This window comes from Nycticebus coucang, chromosome 12 (genome assembly GCF_027406575.1).
Source record: "Nycticebus coucang isolate mNycCou1 chromosome 12, mNycCou1.pri, whole genome shotgun sequence".
Lineage (NCBI taxonomy): Eukaryota > Metazoa > Chordata > Mammalia > Primates > Lorisidae > Nycticebus > Nycticebus coucang.
The window spans coordinates 66,432,022-66,452,230 of NC_069791.1; the positions used below are offsets into that span (position 1 = coordinate 66,432,022).

Here is a 20,209-nt window from a genome sequence, read left to right on the forward strand (position 1 = left end):
TTTCCTTGGGCTAGATTTTTCTGAATCAAAAGATAAGCATGTTTTTAAAGCCAATTTACCTTCCAGAGGGTTGTTCCAATTTGCACTCCCACCAGCAACCCAGCAAGGGCGAAGTTTTAAAAACCTAGGTTAGGTCTTGCTACTGGGGTTCCAACTCCTTCCCATGGCCAACAAGCCCCCCTGGCTGGTTTCTCTCCCTGACCTTGTCTCCCAGCCTCCCTTCTCTGTGCTTCTGCTCCTGATGTGCTGGCCTTCCTTCTGTTCTTGAGTTTAATGAGATTTTTTCCAGTCTGGGAACTTTGTGCTGGGTATTTCCTCTGCCCAGAACACTCCTGCTACAAACCTTCCCACAATGGGCTCCTCTTCATCATTCAAATCTCTCAACCCAGATGTCATCTTGTGAGAGAGGCTTTTGCAGAACCCCTGGGTACTTAAGCCACCCCACAGCCACACATGATCATGTGTTTTATTTCTCTATCTTACTATATTCCAAGAATTTGATGCTGCCAAAATTACTATACTTGTTTATTGCCAGAGTCTCCCATTAGACTGAAAAACCATGTGGGCATGGACCTCAATGTGTCTCCGAGTCTAGAACAGTGTCTTGCCCCTCCCAAATGGTTTTTATTTAGAAACCTCCTCACACCCAGGATATTTGCCTGGGCCAAGGATCCCTTTCAATGCTCTACCAGGGATCCTCAAACTTTTTAAACAGGGGGCCAGTTCACTGTCCCTCAAACCGTTGGAGGGCCAGACTATAGTTTAAAAAAAATATATGAACAAATTCCTATACACACTGCACATATCTTATTTTGAAGTAAAAAAACAAAACGGGAACAAATACAATCACACCGCTGCATGTGGCCCGCGGGCCGTAGTTTGAGGAACCCTGCTAGACTTTCAGGACCCACTGACTCATTAATTTTAAGAGTAATTAGCTGAGGCTGGGCGTGGTGGCTCATGGCTATAATCCTAGCACTCTGGGAGGCCCAGGTGGGTGGATTGCCTGAGCTCAGGAGTTTGAGACCAGCCTAAGCAAGAGCAAGGCCGATCTCTAAAAAATAGTTGGGTGCTGCGGTGGGCCCCTATAGTTCAAGCTACCAGGGAGGCTGAGGTAAAAGAATCACTTTCAGCCCAGGAGTTTGAGGTTGCTGTGAGCTATGATGCCACAGCACCCTACCAAGGACAACAAAGCGAGACTCTGTCTCAAAAATAAATAAATAAATAAATAAAAGTAATTAGCTGAACAACCAACTGGCCACCTCCTTCCCAGACAGCAGCAGAGGAAGGCTAGGAGATACCTCCCCCTACCTGAGAGTGTATCAACTCCCTCCAGGCTTATTTCACTTTACTGGACACCTCCTTATTCAGCACCCAATTCAGGCCACCCTTCAAGCAAATATTTGGTTCCTATTATATGCTACACACCCCACAGAGCTCTGAGGACCCAGAAAAAAACAAACCTAGTCCCTAATCTCCCTAGTCTCCTTGACTTCTAGTCTCACAGAGCAGATGGGTGAGGCCTTGATAAAGGACGTTGACCCTCTCCCTGGAGGAGCTGAAGGCAGAGGTGTGTTTTAGGGACCGCAGAAGAGCTAGTCTGTTGGAAGGTGAAGGAAGGGCACCTGGAGGATGCTCTGGCAGGTAGCTGTGGTGATCCCACCTGGCAGCTCAGTCCTGGTGGGTCTTTCCTGGTTCCCACAGATGCCCTGGCCCTGGAAGGACTTACCTTGCCACTAGACACCCCTCCCTGAAAGTCCTAGTCCCTACCCACCATATGGGCATATGTCTGGTGCCAGAGCCCAGGTGGGTTCTTCAGTACTAACCAGGCCCAACTCTGATTAGCTTCCAATATTGGTGTTCAGGGTGGCAAGGCCATGTTACAGCTGAGTAAAAAGAAACTCAGAGAGAAGTGCAGAAGGTCCAGGGACAGCCTTCAAGGGAGAGTTATAATTCCATTTACCTGGGGAGGAAACTGAGGCTCAGTGATGGTAAGTGACATAATCAGTATCTAATCCAAAGCTAGGAAGAGAAAGGGACTGGGCAGAGATACTGTCAAGGGAGGACAAGGGCACAGCTTGGGGTAGAGATCAGCTGCAGCACCCAGACCTGACTGGGATCACTCTCTGTCCACTCTCCAGGCCGTGAGCTTCAAACTTTCAGACTCCTTCAAAACTTTCAGACTTGGCCAGGCAAGGTGGCTCACACCTGTAATCTTAGCATTCTGGAAGGCTCAGGCGGGAGGATCCTTTGAGCGCAGGAGTCTGAGACCAGCCTGAGCAAGAGTGAGATCCCATCTCTACTAAAAATAGAAGAAGAAAAACATTAGCCAGGCATTGTGTTGGGCACCCATAGTCCCAGCTACTCAGGAGGCTGAGTCATGAGGATTGCTTGAATCCAGGAGTTTGAGGTTGCTGTGAGCTAGGCTGATGCCATAGCATCCTATCCTGGGCAACAGAGTGAGACTGTCTCAAAAAGGAAAAAAAAAAGTTTTCAGACTGGTCACTCCTGGGTGATCTGTACCTCCCTCCCACCTGCTCCAGTGAGTGTCCCCAGAGGGTGGGGGGCAGTGGGCATAGGCAGCAAGGGTGGGGGTGGTGGGCTAGGTCAGCTACAGGTCACCCTGCGGTCACCTGGGGTTACCATTTCCTGCCCTGGGGATTGCTACCTCACCCTCTCCTCAGCCCTCATCCCAGCAGTCGCTGGATGGAGAGGAGGGGAGAGAGAGCGAAGGAGGGTCGAGAGAGGAGGGAGGAGGAGTAGGACAGAAAAGGTGAAGAGCGGGAGGAGGGGGGAAGGAGATGAGACAGGGAAAGGAGAGGAAAGGGGAGGGGGGAAGGGGGGAGGCGGCGGGCGGGGCGGGGCGGGGCGCGCCGGGCGGGGGCGGAGCGCGGCATCCCGGGCTGTGCTCGGAGCCGCCGCTGCGCCCCTGATACGCGCTCGACTACAGGGGCCCGGGGAACCCGGGGGCCCGCGGAGGACGCCGACCGCGCCCCACCCGAGTCGCAGGGAGCGGGGTGCGGGGGTGGCGCGGGCGGGTGGGGCGCGCCGAGGACCCCAGCCCGGGTCGGCCAAGGTAAGCTGTCGCCGCGGCGGTGGCGGTCAGGGGCGGGGACTTGCCGGGGCGCCGAGACACGCCGGCCGGGACCTGTCGGAGCCTTTGTCTGCGGCGCAGCAGCCCCTGTCTGCACTCACGCTGGCCGGGCTCTGAGTCCCCCCACCCAAACCTTGTCCCAGAAACAGGGGCTGCCACCCGGGCGATGTCGGGAGCGGACCGGCCCCCAGCACCCCGGCTGCGAGCGCAGGACCCAGACCTGGGCCCTGCCAGCCGTGTCTGGCTCCATGTCCTCCGCCGGGCACACGTCTATGGGTGCCCCTGCCCAAAGTTCCTGCTTGGACCTCCTTATGCTCCATCTCGCCCCCTCCGCGGCTACCCCGTCCAACTCCTTGGAAAGAGGCCGGGTCTGGGTGCAGGGTCACCTCCGCATAGCTGCCTGAGGTGTCTGTCCTTTGCCTGAGAGCGCAGATCTGGAATCCAACTTTGCTGCTTGTGGGGTCGGGCAGGCAAGAGGAGCCTGCGGTGCCGCGAGCATCTGGGGATATGTAGGAACCCTGGCAGAGCAGTATGGGGGACCTGGGGTGCTACAGGGCACCTGTCAGGCCCTGCCCGCCTGTGCTGGGTGCATTCATCTGCCCCCTAGGGACTCCGGGAAGGGGGCCAAAGGGTCTTGTAAGCCATAGTCCTGCACACAGGAGTTGGGGCAGCCTAGAGTTCTTGGCTGTGGAAAGGGCTGCAGAGACAAGGGAATCTCAGCCTACGCAAAGGCGACGGGGAGTCACGGGGTCCATGTAACCTGGGCTGTGGCCCGGAGAGGGCAAGCAGGCCAGCTTTCCCAGTGGAATTGTTTCCTGTGTCCCCTCTCGCCGTCTGGGGGTAAAGCATAGCCCCAGAGCTGGGACAGCCTGGCACTGGGATCCAGGCTCTTCCCACTGCCCCAGGACACATTGAGATATGACCACCTCGGAAATCCATCTCCTATGTCCATCTCCAGCTGAAATGGGAGAGCCACAAAAAGTGGGCTGGGCAGGCTCCAGTCTGAGCTGTAAGTGCCCAGATGCAGCCTATTTGTTCCTCAGTCAACCTTTTGCAAGACTGCTGAGGTCCATAGGTGGCAGCCTGTGTGACTGTTGAGCACCTACTGTGTGCAGCCAAGCCTCCCCCACTAGCCATCTACCCCTCCCTGTCTGTGAAGTACTCTCTCATCCTCTGCCGAATCCTCACAAAAGTGAGGTGGGTAAACTGAGGCCTGAGGGGTGGCCCAAACGCCAAAGAAATGACCTGTGTCTCTGAAACCCCCTCCTAGAGGCAGGCAGGGGTCCTGGCAGCTCAGAGTTGGGGACAGCAGAGCCCTGTAAATGCTTGGGTTAAGCCTATATGCATGTTCTTAAATCCTAATTAAAAGGGACACCGGAGAAGGGGAAGATCAGAGGCCCTGGGCTGTTGGTGTTTCTTGTGCTAGGTCCAGGAAGGAGAGAATTAGAGCCCCACAGCCTAGGAGAGGCTGGGGCAGGTGCTGCAGTAGGCTCCCCTGCTCCCTCCGCGGTGGGGACAGTGGTGGAGCTGGGTGGTGTTAGTGAATGAGCCTTAGGGAGTTAGAGGGCCACCTCCTGGCTGGCTGCTGAGCACATCTGCCTCCCAGGGTGGTGTGGCCTCTTGGCCAGGCATGCTGGGGGCACTGAGGGTTTGGGGCTACCTCTCGGTGTGCTTGCTGAACACAGACCAGGCCTTCTGGGGTGCAGATGACCTCTGGGGCTGAGCTGACATCCTGAGTGGACTGGCAGGAGCAATGTTTGATTGCCATAGACCTTCACCTTTCTACTGTTCCCTGCTCCTCTGGCACTTCAGGGAAGAGAGAGGCTGGGTGGCCTGAGACCAGAGGCCCTCCAGGCTTCCACTCTTTGTCATTTCCCAGCAACTCTGGAGGGCAGGCTGGCACGGTCATGTCACAGGCAGGGATGGGTGTGTAGGATCCTGCCCAAGGCTACCGTCCTTCACACCCAGCCAGCTGGATTCTAAGCCCTACTCAGTTCTCCAGCTCCAGATGTGGCAGGAGAGGCTGGAGCTGGTGAGGGGGCCCTCAGGAGAGCCTTGAGCTTGGTGAGGGGCAGGTCACTGGGTAATGAAGAAGCCTCGGCCTCCTCTTGGCTAGTCATGGGTACTGATCACCTGGGTGAACCCCCAGTTGACAAGGCCAGAATTTCCCCAGCCTCCCAAAGACCTGAAAGTGAGGAAGTCTCCAGCTCCAAGGCCCTAGTGAGACCCCTGTCCCCCGACCCCAGTGAAAACTCTGTAGTGAGCTCTTGAGGGGGATGCTTGAGAATTGGTCTGTGCAACTGCTTGGAGGCTGGGAAGAGGTAAACTGAAGCACAGAGCTAGGGAAACAAGGCCCAGGGAATGGGACAAGAGCAGGCAGAGGTGACAGGCATAGTGGCGAATCAGCCCCAGAGAAACCAGAGCACCTCCAAGCACATGAGACCCCCTCGGGGGTGGCCTTCTTCCAGCTTCTTCCACAGGCTCTCCCACATGCTTGTGGGGCTAGGGAAACTGAGACACCACATTCAGCACCCAATGCTTAGGTTTCCAATATCTATCTTTGTATCTAATTCCCTACCCTGAGCATGTGTCCTTTCTGCAATCAGATAAATAAATGTTATTAGAAACATAGTTATTTGGGGGAGGAAAAACTACATTTCTTCAGGCACACACACAGTTGTTTATACAGTGGGATCACTCCACCATGGATCAATTAGCTCCTTCCTTCCTTTTCTTCTAAAGGTAAGGGCTATCAGATCTGAATTAAAGCAAGAAACACGAAGGCAAGACTACAGGAAGAACTTCCTGCCACTGAAGGTGGCTGGCCCCAGGACTGAGGGTCATCATGATGGTCCAGAGTCACTTTGGTTTGAGTCTGGACTTAACCTACTCTCTGCCTTTGAGACTGGAGAGTTACTTGCTCTAACCCTTACTTTTCTCAGCTGAAAAATGAGTGAAAATGGGCACCTCCCTCCCAGCAGAAATGATGCATGGGATGCCTGCAGCCCAGGGTTGGCGCACAGGACATGTCTCCTTCTGTTCCTGACTGTTCACCAAGTCCTGGTATTCCACCTCCAAAACATTTCTCTACTCCATCTGCTTCCAGTGCCCACTGCTGCCATGCAGGCCACCATGGTTGCTCCCAGGGCAGCAGCCTCTCAGCTAGTCACCTGGCCTCCTCCCCTTCCTGCCCTTTATCCATGGCAGTGAAGGTGAGCCTCTTAAGAGGTAACATCACAAGGCCGAGGGAGGTGGCTCACGCCTGTAATCCCAGCACTCTGGGAGGCTGAGGTGAGGAGATTGCCTGAACTCACAGGTTTGAGACCAGCCTGAACAAGAGAAGACCCCACCTCTAAAAATAGCCGGGTGTTGTGGTGGGCACCTATAGTCCTAGCTACTCGGGAGGCTGAGGCAAGAGAATCGCTTGAGCCTAAGAATTAGAGGTTGCTGTGAGCCGTGATGCCACAGCATTCTACCAAGGGTGACAAAGTGAGACTGTCTCAAAAAAAAAAAAAATAAAATAAAGAGGTGACATCACCCTTCTGCTTAAGTGCCTCTGGAATAGGTGGAAAGGGTGTCCCCCCACAGTGAATACAGCCTCTGCAACTTGGCAGTGGGACCAGGGGCAGCCTCTTCCCTCACGTGCCTCTTCTTCCCTCATAGCACAGGCCACCATGGGCTCCATTGGGAGTCAGCGCCTCAAGGAGCCCAGCGTGGTGGAGACACCAGACAGGACAGTGGCAATGAGCTTCAGCTTCAACAGTCACCAGCTGGAGGCAGCAGCCACAGAGGCAACTCCGGACCCAGATGTTAGGGCCAGGGGTGTCCCAGCTTTCGTGGACTCTGGTGAGTGAGGGTGCAGCAAGGCTCCTGTCTGCTGCAAAGTTGGACTTGGCCTCAGGACTCCTGGTGGGAGCCCTGGGCAATCATGGAGCAGTGGAGACAGTATCTATCAGGATGGGGCAGATGTGGTGTGGAAACGAACATGTCCACCTTCACTCTGGTACTGTGTCCCAAGCAGGTCATCAGAGGCTCCAACCATGCATCCGGGCAGAGGAGGCTCTGTCTCAACATGTGCTTCTGGGCTCATTGAGCAGGCAAATCATGCTGTGGCCCATAAAACTTCTGTCTGGAAGTGACATATGTCAATTTAGTCACGTTCATTGGCTAAAGCAAGCCATGCCTAACTGGATAGGAAGCAGGGAAGTGCCCGGAAGGGGCACTGGGTGTGAAATTCGAGGACCTGGCTTTTGACCCAGCTGTGTGACCTTAGGAAAGGGCCTATCCTCTCTGGCCTCAGTTTCCCCTCATTGAGGAATGAGGCCAGCTGGCTGTGAGAGCAGACTTGCTGAGTGGGCAGCAGCAGGTCTGGTCTGACAGGTTTGGCTTCAACCCTGCCTCCCCTCCCCTCCTTTGCCTCCTTTGGAGACCTTGAGGAAGTCACCTCTTTTTTGGCCCATGCCCTGTCACCTAGAAAGGGGGAAAGAAACCGGTGTCAGTGTGCTTGTAACAGGATCCAGAAGCTGTGGCCTCGGACCATGCCAGGCACTCAGTAGACACCCCATGAGCAACAGCTCTTCTTTGGTAGCTCTTGTTGATACCAGAGCCACTTGGGGCTAGAAGTGGGGGTGTTCTCTGCTTCCCTCCTGTCTCCCAGCAGATGGGCAGTGGGGGTTCTGTTGGCCAAGCCCTGCAGTGGATTGAGGTTACCTCCCTGCCCTGATGTGTGTGGACAGGGCCAGTCCTGAGGTATGGCAGTAGACATCGTGTAGTGGCCCCGGCAGCCTCAGCCATAAGGGCAGATGGTGGTCATGTGGCAGTGGCAGTGGTGCCTTAACTGTGATGGTTGTGGTGACAGGGGCCTTGGTGTTGGTATTAATAGCTGGCGTGGTCAGGGTTCTCTATATCGACCTTCTCCCACTGCCCGTCTGTGTTCCCTGTGTTGTCAGCACATACCTCCCCTGGTTGTGCTTTGCCGGGGGGACCCAAACCTTCTCTCCTGGGATGCCTAGGCCATTAACTGTCCTGCTTTGAATAGGGCTGTAGTTTTCCACAGATTTCAATTCCAGGGAATGGAAGCACTAAGATGCTGTCGGGATCTCCTATACTCCAAACATATCCTTCTTATCCCCACATGTAGTAGCGGCCTGATCTCCCTTTGCTGGTCAGGGCCACGCTCCCCCAGCACAGAGGCCTCTTCTTTGAGTCTTGATTCAGGGCCATGGGGGCCATGGGGAACCCCCCAACCCCGGTGGCCAGTTGACAGTCCTAACATCCAGCTCAGTGGAATTACTGGGTCTCAGGTTGGGGCTAAGACCCCAAGGCCAGCAGAGCCAGAAGTCATGGACTTGGGAAGCAGAGATTTGCTAGTGGGTCACTACAGGCAGGTACCACTCCATGTTCACCCCTTGGTTCCTGAGCACGTGTTCTGACTATGGAGAAAGTGTGCCCTGCCTCAGACACCAACTTAGGGCACACACTGCCTCCTGGAGAGCCCTGCCCTAGTCCCATGTGGTGTCACCACCCAGCTGGCCCCATAGGTGGTCTTCAAACAGACAGTCCACTGTTCACCAAGCTGGCCATTTCAGGGGCTGTGATGGTAGTAGATATGGTGGCATTGGCTATGGTTGGCAACTTTCAAAAGTGGCCACAGTGGCAGAGGCATGGGCAGCTATGGCCATAGAGATGGACAGTGGCTATGCTGGTGGTGGTGGCCAGCAGCCTGTGTGCCATGAGTGGGCTTGTTCTCGTTACCTGATGTCTCCGGCTTTAGTGGTGGAAGAGGCAGTGCCTGACGACCGCTACCACGCCATCTACTTTGCAATGCTGCTGGCCGGGGTGGGCTTCCTGCTGCCATACAACAGCTTTATCACTGACGTGGACCACCTGCATCACAAGTACCCAGGTGGGTCTCCCCACATGCTCCCAGCACACTCAGCTCTGGCCCACAACCCCCAGGAGCCTCACCAGGCAGGACCCTGCCTGCGAACCCATTTTATTTAAACCTTGGCTCAGCTGCAAATTGCTGAGTGATTTTAGGGGAGTCACCCACCCTCTATAGGCAGTGGGCCAGGAAGTAGCACCTTGGCAGGGGAAGGTGCAGGGAGTATGGGCTCTCTCTGAGCACTTGTGGCTGGCCCCTCCACAGGGACATCTATTGTGTTTGACATGAGCCTCACCTACATCTTGGTGGCACTGGTGGCTGTGCTTCTCAACAATGTCCTAGTGGAGAGATTGGACCTGCACACCAGGATCACAGCAGGTACACCTGACCCCACCCTGCCGCAGGACTCCTCCCCTTGCACTCATGGTTCTCACTTACCTCATTTCTCTGAGCCTCACACAGCCTATCTGTAAAATGGGCACATTTCCTAGGAATGCCCTGGGGTTTAGTGTAAGGAAAAGAGGGTCTGGCTATGGTGGGGCCACAATAAGCCAACATGCTGCCTTTGGAGGCTTTCGAGCACCAGGTGTCCCGTCCCTGGGCCCCTGCCTGAGCTCTCCCCTTTGCCTGATGTGCTCTTCCTTTCCCATTCCTCTTCATGGTGACAACCCAGCTTCAAGGCCCAGCTCAAAGCAGCACCTCCAGGAAGTCTTCTGAGGTGTCTTGCTTAGACCTCTGAGGCATCCCTGGCCCTCCCAGTGTCCAGGGGGGAAGGGTAGAAAGAGCTGACTGCATGGGATGGGTAGGAATGAGGGGCCCCTACCAAGTTGGCTCACCATCCCCTCACCACCAGCCTCTCTCCCACAGGCTACCTCTTAGCCTTGGGTCCCCTCCTCTTTATCAGCATCTGTGACGTGTGGCTGCAGCTCTTCTCTCGTGACCAGGCTTATGCCATCAACCTGGCTGCTGTGGGCACCGTGGCCTTTGGCTGCACAGGTATGACCCGGGGTCCCGGGGCTGGAGCTGAGCCACTGCGCTCCCAGCCCGGCTTGTCTGATGGTGTCACATGACTCAGGGTGATCTGGGCTGGCCAGGTGTTGAGCATGTGTCTGTCAGACACAAACACTGAGGCAGCCACTGGTTTTCTCTGTTAGAAACAAGCCTGTAAGGACTGCCCTGCCTTTGTCACCATGCCACTGTTTCTCTTGGACAATGGCTTTCAAACTTCTTTTTCTTGTAATCTTTACTTATTTTTTTTAATTTTTTTCTTTTTTTTTTTGAGACAGAGTCTCACTATGTCATCCTTAGTAGAGTGCCGTGTCATCACAGCTCACAGCAACCTCAAACTCTTCAGCTTAATCAATTCTCTTGCCTCAGCCTCTCAAGTAGCTGGGACTGCAGGTGCCCACCACAATGCCAGGCTAGTTTCTGGTTGTAGCTGTCATTGTTGTTTGGCAGGCCTGGGCTGGATTTGAACCCGCCAGCTCCGCTGTATGTGGCTGGCGCCCTAGCCTCTGAGCTACAGTCCCCGAGCCTCATGTAATTTTTATCCTGAAAAAAATTTTTTTTAATTTTTTTTATCCTGAGAAAATTTTAAACCTATAGAAACTTGCAAGAATGATACCAAGAACTTATATGTGCACACTTTCTCCCTCTCTACCCTCCCTCCATGTACATAAATTTCCCACTAAATGTATGCCAATATAAAATAACATATATTTTCCCCTTTCATTGTTTGAGAGACAGTTGTAGATATTATCACTTTTCTTGCTTAAATACTAATACTTAAGGGTACATTTTCTAAGAACCAAGACATTTCTTCTATAACCACATCACAATTGCCAAAATTGGGAAATTTAACCCTCATACAGTACTGCTATTTCAGCTACAACCCATAATTCAGATTTTGCCAATTGTCCTGCAAATGTCCTTTATGGCATTTTTTTCCCTGACCCAGTCTCCTCTGTAGGATCACAAATTTCATCTAGTTGTTTCATCCTTAAATCTCCTTTAATCCAGGAAGTTTCCTTGGCCTGCCTCCATGTGACACGACAGAGACATTTTGCAAGGGTCAGTTGTTTTGTGGGCTTTCACGTTTTTTTGACTGTGATTTCATTTTATGCTATGGTCCTGTAAACATGTGTGCATGTGTTTATAGATGAGATCAAGGTTTCCTGAAAGATCATGGCCAATCCAAGCAGTGTGCTCAGTGTATTCTGTTTTGTTGATAAAAAAAAAAAAATTGTTGCCATTGACCAGATTTTAGTCTGATAAATGCTGCCCCAGGGTCTACATCTAGGCATGGATTTGATAGCCTCGAAGTATGAGCCAGTGCATTTTTATTTTCCCTGGATCCTGCTGGGTCTCTGAATTTATTGGTTAGGATGAGTCATAACAAATGAGCTCAGAAAGCTCAATGGCTTCACAGCACAAGGCTTATTGGTTCTCGCCCCTGCTGCCTGACAACCCATGGCATTGGGGCTGGGGGGAGTGGGGTATGTTCTGCTTCATGTCTCGGGGACTCAGGCTGACAATGCCTACCTCTCCCTGCAACATGTGGCTGCCTCTGTCAGTACTGCGGGAAAAAGAAAGGTTGAAAGTCCAGGTGGGCTTTTTGCTGACTTGTTCAGAAGTGACACATGTCATTTCTGCTCACATTTTAATGCCAGAGCTCATCATTGACCCTGACTGCCCCCAGGGATGAGGATTCAACAGTAGCATGGGCACTATTTGGTGGGCAGTATCTAGCATTCCTGCCCAGCCACTCGGTGGTGATGTCAAATCTCCCTGCCACTGGTGGTGTTAACAGGTATTTACACATCCTCACCCTCAACAGGATGCTCTCAATCTTTTGGATTTTCCCCAAGCTGACAAGTTATAGGGGTGTCTCATGGCTTTTCCTCTCTCTCTCTTAAGTGCAGCAATCTAGCTTCTACGGATACACGGGGATGCTGCCCAAGAGGTACACACAGGGGGTGATGACCGGGGAGAGTGAGTATCTGCAGACCCCCAGGAGATGAGCTCTGGGCATGCTGGGCTGGGGACAGTGACCACCATCTCTCCTTGCCTCGCTGAGGGAAGAAGTGGGGTTGACTCTCAGATGGAAGGAACTTGCGTGCACACGTGTGTGCACCCTGTTTCTGGAGTTTGTGATCCTTTGTGATGTGAGAAGTACATGCCTCTCTGAGCATGTGGCTGGAGTGTTTCAGAACCGTGAGCCTGTGTGTGGTGTGCATCTTGTGTGTCCATCTGCGGCCATGAGGTCGAGTGCCATACCTTCAGCACCAAGCTGTCCTCAAACTCCCCACCATGTGGGTGTCTCATAAGCCTCTCAAATTCTAATCTCCTGAGCCTACCTCATCACTCCCCATCTGCCCCTTCTCAACAAGTGGCAGTCCCTAACTCAAGCTCGAACCTTACCTGATGCCCAGTACTGCTCTAATCTGTCCCCTTTGATCCAGCTTCTGGTCCAGGCAGTTGACTCCTGTCTGCAGAGGGTCAGCACTGCCCTTAGCCTGGCCACATGGACCAGCCCCGTGCTTTGATATGGCACCTTCCTGCAGATGTGCCTGGAGCAGCCAGGGCCAGGGCAGCCCAGGCAAGAAGCGGAGGCCAGACCAGGAGCCCATGCTGTTTCCATTTCTCCCTTTGTGGGCCCTCGACCTTGTGAGATTGACCACATACCCCAGAACTCCCACATTCACCTTTGTGGGGTCCTGGTTCCTGTGAGGCAGCTAGGTAGACAGATCACTTCAGGTAGATTTTGTTGTGAGGAAGTGCAAGATTGGACTGCCATAGGGATGCTGACGTGTTGGTTTGGGTAGCTTAAGTTTGCTCTGTAGCAGCCCTAGGGGTGGCCTACAGAGCCATGACCTGCCCCTGCCTGACACTCAGTGGTGGGAGAGCACACTTAGAGGAAGCTCCAATCCCACTGGAAGCCCCCCTGCCTGGCCCTCCTCCTGGCATCATGACCTCTGGGATTCCAACTTCTCCATCATAAGCTCTCATGAGCTCTTACCAGCCCCTGAAAGAAATGGGCATCCTGCAGACTTAGTTTCAGGGCCCCTCCCAGAAGTTCTCTGACCACCCTCCCCCACATCCACCTCCCTTCAGTTCCTTGGCTGGATGTGTGCAGTCGGGTCTCTGTGACTTGTCTGTGGACTCTCACCCCACAGGGCCCGTGTGTGTGTGTGTGAGAGAGAGAGTGTGTGTGTGTGTGTGTGTATATGGGTCTCTGTGACTTGTCTGTGGACTCTCACCCAGCAGGGCGTGTGTGTGTTTGTGTGTGAGTGTGAGAGAGAGAAAGAGAGTGTGTGTGTTTGTGTGTCTCCCCTCAAGCCAAGACTGCCCCACAGGGCTCACAGCAGGAGAAATACTCCTTCTTTGTGGGGTACTAGTATGAGCTGGGAAGGAGGGGCGGGTCTGAGTGTGCAGCTCCTAGGAGAGTGTAAGACACCTCTTGAGGGGGTGGGGAATAAAAGGGATATACATAGGGATGGAGGGGTGACTCGGGGCAGGGAGGTCAGGGCAAGGCCAGCGGAGGGTAGAGTAGGGCATGGTTGGGAGCTGGGCAGGGCTGGGAGGGATGAGGAGGGTTTGGGCAGGGGCCGGTGGGCTGAGTGGGAAAGGGGCTAAGCTGGGCCGCCCGAGCTGAACTGGGCTGGGGCAGGGCTGAGTGGGGGCGCGGGGCGGGCCGGGCTGAGCGCGGGAGGTGGGGTGATGGGGGGGTGGTCTTGGCTGCGAAGCCCGGCCCCCCATCGCTCCTCGCGCCCTCAGGCACCGCCGGGGTGATGATCTCGCTGAGCCGCATCCTTACCAAGCTGCTGCTGCCGGACGAGCGCGCCAGCACGCTCATCTTCTTCCTGGTGTCGGTGGGGCTGGAGCTGCTGTGCTTCCTGCTGCACCTGCTGGTGCGCCGCAGCCGCTTTGTGCTTTACTACGCCGCGCGGCCCCGCGACAGCCGGCGGGGCTGCCGGGCGGGCCTGGGCAGAGGCTCTGGCTACCGCGTGCACCACGACGTGGCTGCCGAGGACATCCACTTCGTAAGTGTCCGCCCCCCAAGGCAGCAGGCCCAGGCACCCACAGGAGCCGCTTGGGGTGTGTGTGCAGCTCTCTGGGCCCAGATCTAGGCTAGCGGACCCCGCTGTGCCCCAGGGCCGCCCCCGCCCCGTGTTGTCTCAGGCCCTGGCTTTCTAATGTGAACCTAAGGTGTTCTCCCTAGTGGTTCCACCCAACCTGTTGTCTGAGGCTCTGGCCAGCTGCTGTGTCCACCATAATTATGGGGGCACACATGGGCCCTGTGTGCTGTGAAACCCCACCTTTCTATTTCCTTGGGACAGACCACCTGCTGGGTTAACCCTGGTGGTATCAACTCAGCCTGACAGTGAACTCTCTAAGCTTACACTTTCTTCCACCCTAACCTAGAGACAGGACATGCGAGGGGAAGAGGCAGAGCTCCCGCAGGACCTATGGGAGAGGGTGGAAGCAGAGGGAAAACAGGCAGACAGGAAAGGCCAGAGGCTCAGTTCCATGGCCCCCCGCTCTGCCAAAGTCTGGGGCCGACTGTGCTGGATTTCCTGCTGTCACAACACAGAGGCACTTCCCCTTTGGGGTCCTCAGCCTGGCAACCTCTGCCAGAGGGCCGCCCTGGTACTGTGCAGTTTGCCCAAGTGGCCATTCTGGGGGGTAGGGGTGCCCTCTGGTGGTAATAGGACTGCATAGCTCCCAGGGCCTGTGGCGGCAGGTGGAAGCCTGGGGACACCTTCAAGATGAGGTCAAGAGTGCTGGTCTCATGGAAGCAAGCAGAGCAAGCTGAGCTGTTTGAGGGTCACCAGACCTCATCAGCAAAGTAGAACCAAAATGTCACATAAACCTTGATCCAGCAGGTCTTTGGGGACCGTGCAGTGAGCTGGAAATTCTGTCCCTCATGGAACCCCCCTGCCAAGGGATAGGCCCAGGATAGAAAAGGACAGGTCTGGGAGCCAGCCCCCTTTATAGTCAAGGAAGTTATTCTAGGAGAGGCTTCTGGGCTGCCCATCTGAAGAAGAAGATGCCAAAACCCACAGGAAGGGTGTTGGGGGCAGAGGGCAAAGCATGTGCAGGGGCTCAGATGCTGGGAGTAACCTGCTGTGTTTTGTGGACAGAGCATGGGAGGCCTCAAGGGACCTCTGGGTGAGGGGGATTGCGACGTTGTGCTTGGTTTGGTCAGTAGCACACAGAGAGCCCTTGGGGGTGACAAGGTGGAATTTGCCACCTCAGAAATCTGAGAGGCCTCAGTAAGGTGAGGCAGAATGGTGTCCTGGACACAGTAGGTACAAACTGAATGCCAGTCTAAGTGTGGCTCCTCCTCCCCGTGGACCTGGATTAGGGGCCCGTCCACCCCAACGCCCCCATGCCATCTTCCTTCCAGGAGCACCAAGCCTCAGCCCTGGCCACTAGCGGATCCCCGAAGGACAGCCCAGTGCATGAGGTGACTGGCAGCGGGGGTGCCTACATGCGCTTTGACGTGCCTCGACCCAGAGTCCAGCGGAGCTGGCCCACCTTCAGGGGTAAGGGCAGGCCCCTAGGCCCTGTGGGTGTTTTTTTCTGGGTGGCAGGCAGGGCCCCTCAGACACCACCCTCTGACTCCCTCATGCCTCCAGCCCTGCTGTTGCACCGCTACGTGGTGGCACGGGTCATCTGGGCCGATATGCTGTCCATCGCTGTGACCTACTTCATCACGCTGTGCCTGTTCCCTGGCCTCGAGTCCGAGATCCGCCACTGCATGCTGGGCGAGTGGCTGCCCATCCTCATCATGGCAGTGTTCAACCTGTCAGACTTCGTAGGCAAGGTGGGCAGGGGTGGGAGGTCCCTGGGCTGGGGATGCGTGTGGCTCCCTGGTGGGGAGGGTGGCAGCCCAGCAATGTTGCCATCCCAGACAGCATGGCCTGGAGGGCTGCCCCTGCCCGGTGTCCCAGGGGAGTTGTAGAGCATCAGTTGGGTCACAGATGCTGGGTGAAGCACTCACCCTCCTGCCCCACAGTTGCTGATCCTCCATGAGGATGAACACAGGTGCTGGCCACCTGGAGTACCCAGGGAGAACAGGGGCATCCGGTGTGGCTTGAAGAAACCAGAAGAATCTGCTACAAGTGCCCTGCAGGAAGTGGGAGTGGGGCCTGGAGTTAGGGTTAGAGTTAGGGGCAGGCTGGAAGCAGCCTACTCTTAATGAATGCAGAGCCTGAGGCTCAGAGAGAGGGAGCCATCCACCTGAGGTCACACAGCTGAAAGGTCTGAGAAAGGAGTCTGTGCTTGGAGAAGGAGCAAGGCTTAGTGAGTTCACATCTTGACCCTGCCACTTCCTAGACGTGTGAGTTGATGTAGGTGGTCTGAGTCTCTGGGCCTTGGGGGTCCTCATTTCTCAAATTGGGTCAAGGCCCCCACCCCAAAACTTTGCCATGGAATGGGAGGACTAGGTGTTGCTGTAACAAATGAATAATGTAACAAGTATGGGGGGGTGGAAACCAGTGTTTAGTTGTAATAGGTTTGTTTTTTTTTTTTGCAGTTTCTGGCCGGGGCTGGGTTTGAACCCGCCACCTCCAGCATATGGGGCCGACGCCCTACCCCTTTGAGCCACAGGCGCCTCCCAGTTGTAATAGGTTTTTTAATTTTAATTTTTATTTATTTTTTTGAGACAGAGTGTCACTTTGTCACCCTGGGTAGAGTGCCATGGTGTCATAGCTTGAAGCAATGTCAAACTCTTGGGCCCAAGTGATCCTCTTGCCTCAGCCTCCAAAGTAGCTGGGGATTATAGGTGCCCACCATAACACCTGGCTATTTTTAGAGATGGGGTCTTGCTCTTGCTCAGGCTGGTCTCGAACTCCTGAGCTCAGGCATTCCACCTGCCTTAGCCTCCCAAAGTGCTAGGATTGCAAGCATGAGCCATCGCACCTGGCCAGGTTTTGCTAATTTTTAGGCTGAAAGATGACAGAGCCTAGAGTTTACCTTGTGCATGATTAAAAATCAGTATTTTTCTTAAAACAAACAAAAAACAAGTGGAATTTGGGGGCTTTAGAGAAGAAGGGCAGCAACATGGGCTGAGTGGGCAGAGCCGGGGGTGGGGAGTGGGGTGGGACAGGTAGCCCACTTTCCTGGCTCCCAACAGATCCTGGCGGCCCTGCCAGTGGCCTGGCGGGACACTCACCTGCTGGCCTGCTCCTGCCTGCGTGTGGTCTTCATCCCCCTCTTCATCCTGTGCGTCTACCCCAGTGGCATGCCTGCCCTGCGTCACCCCGCCTGGCCTTGCGTCTTCTCCCTGCTCATGGGTGTCAGCAATGGCTACTTTGGCAGTGTTCCCATGATCCTGGCAGCCAGCAAGGTGGGCCCCAAGCAGCGGGAGTTGGCAGGTAAGGCCCTGCCTGCAGCCAACACCCTTGATGAGGGACCATGGTCTGATGGCAGGCATGTGCATTAGGGTGGTCACTTCATTCATTCATCCCACAACTATTTAGTGAGCCTCTTCTGTGTGCCAAATACGGTCTTTGGGGTGGGGACTCAGTGGACAAAACAATGTTCCTGGCGCTTGTGGGGCTGAAAATCCAGAGGTGGAGATAGCCAATAAAAGGACAAATAACAAGCAGATGTAATATGTTGGGTAGTGGTAAGTACCAGGAAAAAGAATAGATCAGAGAAGGGGAGATTTTGTGTGGCAATCTGGGAAAACCTCACTGAGGAGGTGACTTTCAAGCAAAGACCTAGAGGAAGTAGTGAGAGGCCAGCATGTGGAGCTGCGAGGAGAGAGTGGCCAAGCAGGAGCATGTGCAAAAGCCCTGAGGCAGCAGTGGGAACAGAAGTAGTGGGGGGAGTCTGATTGGTCTGGCTGCTGCTGGGACAGTAAGAAGAGATTCAGTGGAGACAGGGAGGTGAGGGAGGAGCCCCTGCAGCAGCCCAGGCCCATGAACACAGGGTACGGGGCTAGAGAGGGACTGGATTCTGGATCTTCTTTGACTGCAGACCCAGAGCAGAGGGGTGTGCAGGGGGAGACCAGGTTTAGGCCCCACTGCTCAGGGCAGGAAGATCAGCACTGCCATTGACTAAGATACGGGACATTAGGGTCAAGTTTGGGATACAGTGCATTCAGGATGCCCATTGACATTCCAGAGTGTCCCTGACAAGGAGGCAGCTGGAGGATAGAGATAAAGGTATTTGAGGTTTGGGGACCAAGCAGGTGAGGCCTGGGTACCTGGTGGTTGCCTCATGGGGCCAGGGAAGGCCAAGACCAGGCAGAAGAAAGTGTTAGCAGGAAGCCAGGTGGCCAGCATGTTCACCAGGGCTGTCATGAGCTCTGGGAGCTGGCAGTTGACCTCGCACTTTCCACCTGAGAAGCCGAAGCTAGAAGGGTGGGTATCCTGCACCCCACCTTAGGTCAGTCTCATCCGCAGGAAACACCATGACTGTGTCCTACATGTCAGGGCTGACGCTGGGCTCTGCCGTGGCCTACTTCACCTACAGCCTCACACGGGATGCCCATGGTAGCTGCCTCCTCACCTCCACCACCAATGGCTCTGCCCCTGCTGGCCTCTGAGCCCCCTACCCACAGGGGCTGAGGGCTTGATGTTGCCCCAGGCCTGCAGAGCCCCCTCCTTGTCTGCAGTGCCTGGGGGCCCCAGGCCTCCTCCTGTGCTGATAGCACCACCCTCCCTGGGTCCACTTGGCCACTGCTCTGGCCAAGGCTGGAAGTGTTTCTGTGGCCCAGGGCTCGGCCCAGCACTGTTTTGTGTCTGGTTTCACACCCGCTGTCACCCTCCATCTGTGCAGATGCCCTAGTTCCAGCTAGGCCAGATCTCTGGGCTCAGACCCATGACCACCCAGGATGGGAGACCACTAGTCAGGGCGTTTGCTCCCAATGATGCCACCCAGGTCTGTTTTCAGCATCCACAGTGCTGGTCGGGGTGCAGCCTAACCAAGCTGCCACCTTTCCCATGAACCTCAGGGCCCTCAGAAGAGGGGGCAGCCCCCAGCCTTGTTACCTCATGCCTCTCCCCTCCACCCCCTGTTCTTAAACACTGGGTCTCTGTTAGCAATGAAGGAATCGTATCCTGGGTCTGAATGGACCCCAGTCACATTTGTGCTGGCCTCTCGGTGTCCACAGGAGCAGTACCCCCTGAGCAGGCCTGCCCCATGTCCACTCGACACCCTTCCAGCTCCCCTCCACTTGATACAGGAGACAAGTTTGGGGGCTACAAAACAGAGTCCCTACCCAGGCTAAAGTTGACCCTTGACCTAGGTTTTGACCCCTGTCCAGCTAGGCTCAAGGAGGGACCTGACATACGCAAGAGTTCATAGCAAGTAGGGAGGTGCCTGGAGGTCACTTCAGCCTGGACACTGCAGAATACCAGGCCGGCCAGGTCAGGGCCCTGGGGGGGTTTCCAGGGGTGTCCTGCCAAAGACGGCTTTCCCCCCGGGGGAGGCTGGCCTGCCCTTTTACACCCCAGCCCCTGCTGTGTCCCATCCCCACCTGTCTGTCCACTAACTGTACCGCACTGGCCATTAAAAGATGAAGGCAGAGAGACTGCCACATTGCTGCCTCCTGAGGAATGCTTGTGTGGGTGTGAGCTGCAACCACCATCTCGAAATCCCAGTGAGACAAGGTGTACCAGTGTAGCTGGGACCTGTCTTCCCATCTGTGAAGTGGGAGAGTGGGTCACGTACAGGGGGGCCTCCATATACCCGGTGGACACGGCCAAGTTAGTGTGGAAGGGTCAGTGGGGGGAGCTGGAAACATTCAGTATTTGTCCAGCACCTTTGTGCTCCTTTGGCTCCTGTGAGGGAAGAGTGACTGCCTCCAGCCCATTTAAAAGGGGAGAAAAATAAGTTTCAAGCAGGGAGACAGCTTGGCCCATGGCCCTTGGGTTCAGCTGGGTCCTAGAAGCCTAAGCCTTCTGGACTCAAATTCAGCTCTTTGCTAATTTGTGCAAATTCCAGGCTGTTCTGTGCCTCATTTTCCCTAAGAAGGGGTGTTGTTGGGCCCAAGGGATGCCTGTGTTCCTGCAGCCTTTGCCTAGCCAGGCAGGCATTGTCACCAGCCCAAGTGGGCCGGGACCACATCAGGTGATACCAGAGCTGGCCACCAGGTGACACTGGAACACCCCTCTGCCTCCAGGTGTGTGTTGCACCATTTTCCAGTTTTTCCTGTAGCAGAGCTGGAGCTGAGTAGCTGCCCTCTGTGTGGTAACGCTTATAACTGGTATATCTTC

At 55.0% G+C, this 20,209-nt stretch overlaps 1 protein-coding gene across 5 annotated transcripts; it reads left to right on the forward strand.

The window, feature by feature from the left end:
• Positions 1 to 2,945: 2,945 nt before the first annotated feature.
• Positions 2,946 to 18,700, forward strand: SLC29A4 (solute carrier family 29 member 4). 5 transcript variants are annotated; one of them, XM_053556831.1, is made up of 11 exons: positions 2,946 to 3,076; positions 6,758 to 6,940; positions 8,868 to 8,999; positions 9,243 to 9,356; positions 9,846 to 9,974; positions 11,895 to 11,969; positions 13,755 to 14,020; positions 15,388 to 15,526; positions 15,620 to 15,807; positions 17,119 to 17,359; positions 18,395 to 18,700. In XM_053556831.1, the coding sequence occupies exons 2-11, from the start codon at positions 6,769 to 6,771 to the stop codon at positions 18,535 to 18,537; spliced, it is 1,599 nt and encodes a 532-aa protein (XP_053412806.1). In that variant the 5' UTR covers positions 2,946 to 3,076; positions 6,758 to 6,768; the 3' UTR covers positions 18,538 to 18,700. The 5 variants fall into 5 exon arrangements, with proteins under 5 accessions (XP_053412806.1, XP_053412807.1, XP_053412808.1 ...); XM_053556832.1 differs by having other exon boundaries at positions 2,951 to 3,076; positions 6,763 to 6,940; XM_053556833.1 differs by lacking the exon at positions 2,946 to 3,076 and having other exon boundaries at positions 6,708 to 6,940; positions 18,425 to 18,700.
• Positions 18,701 to 20,209: the final 1,509 nt, after the last annotated feature.

Bases quoted from the DNA above. Each gene is read 5' to 3' on its own strand.
- SLC29A4 (XM_053556831.1), top strand. From the start codon at position 6,769: ATGGGCTCCATTGGGAGTCAGCGCCTCAAGGAGCCCAGCGTGGTGGAG. The intron at 9,000-9,242 runs GTGGGTCTCCCC...GCCCCTCCACAG, and splicing joins CCTGCATCACAAGTACCCAG to GGACATCTATTGTGTTTGAC. The intron at 15,808-17,118 runs GTGGGCAGGGGT...GGCTCCCAACAG, and splicing joins TGTCAGACTTCGTAGGCAAG to ATCCTGGCGGCCCTGCCAGT.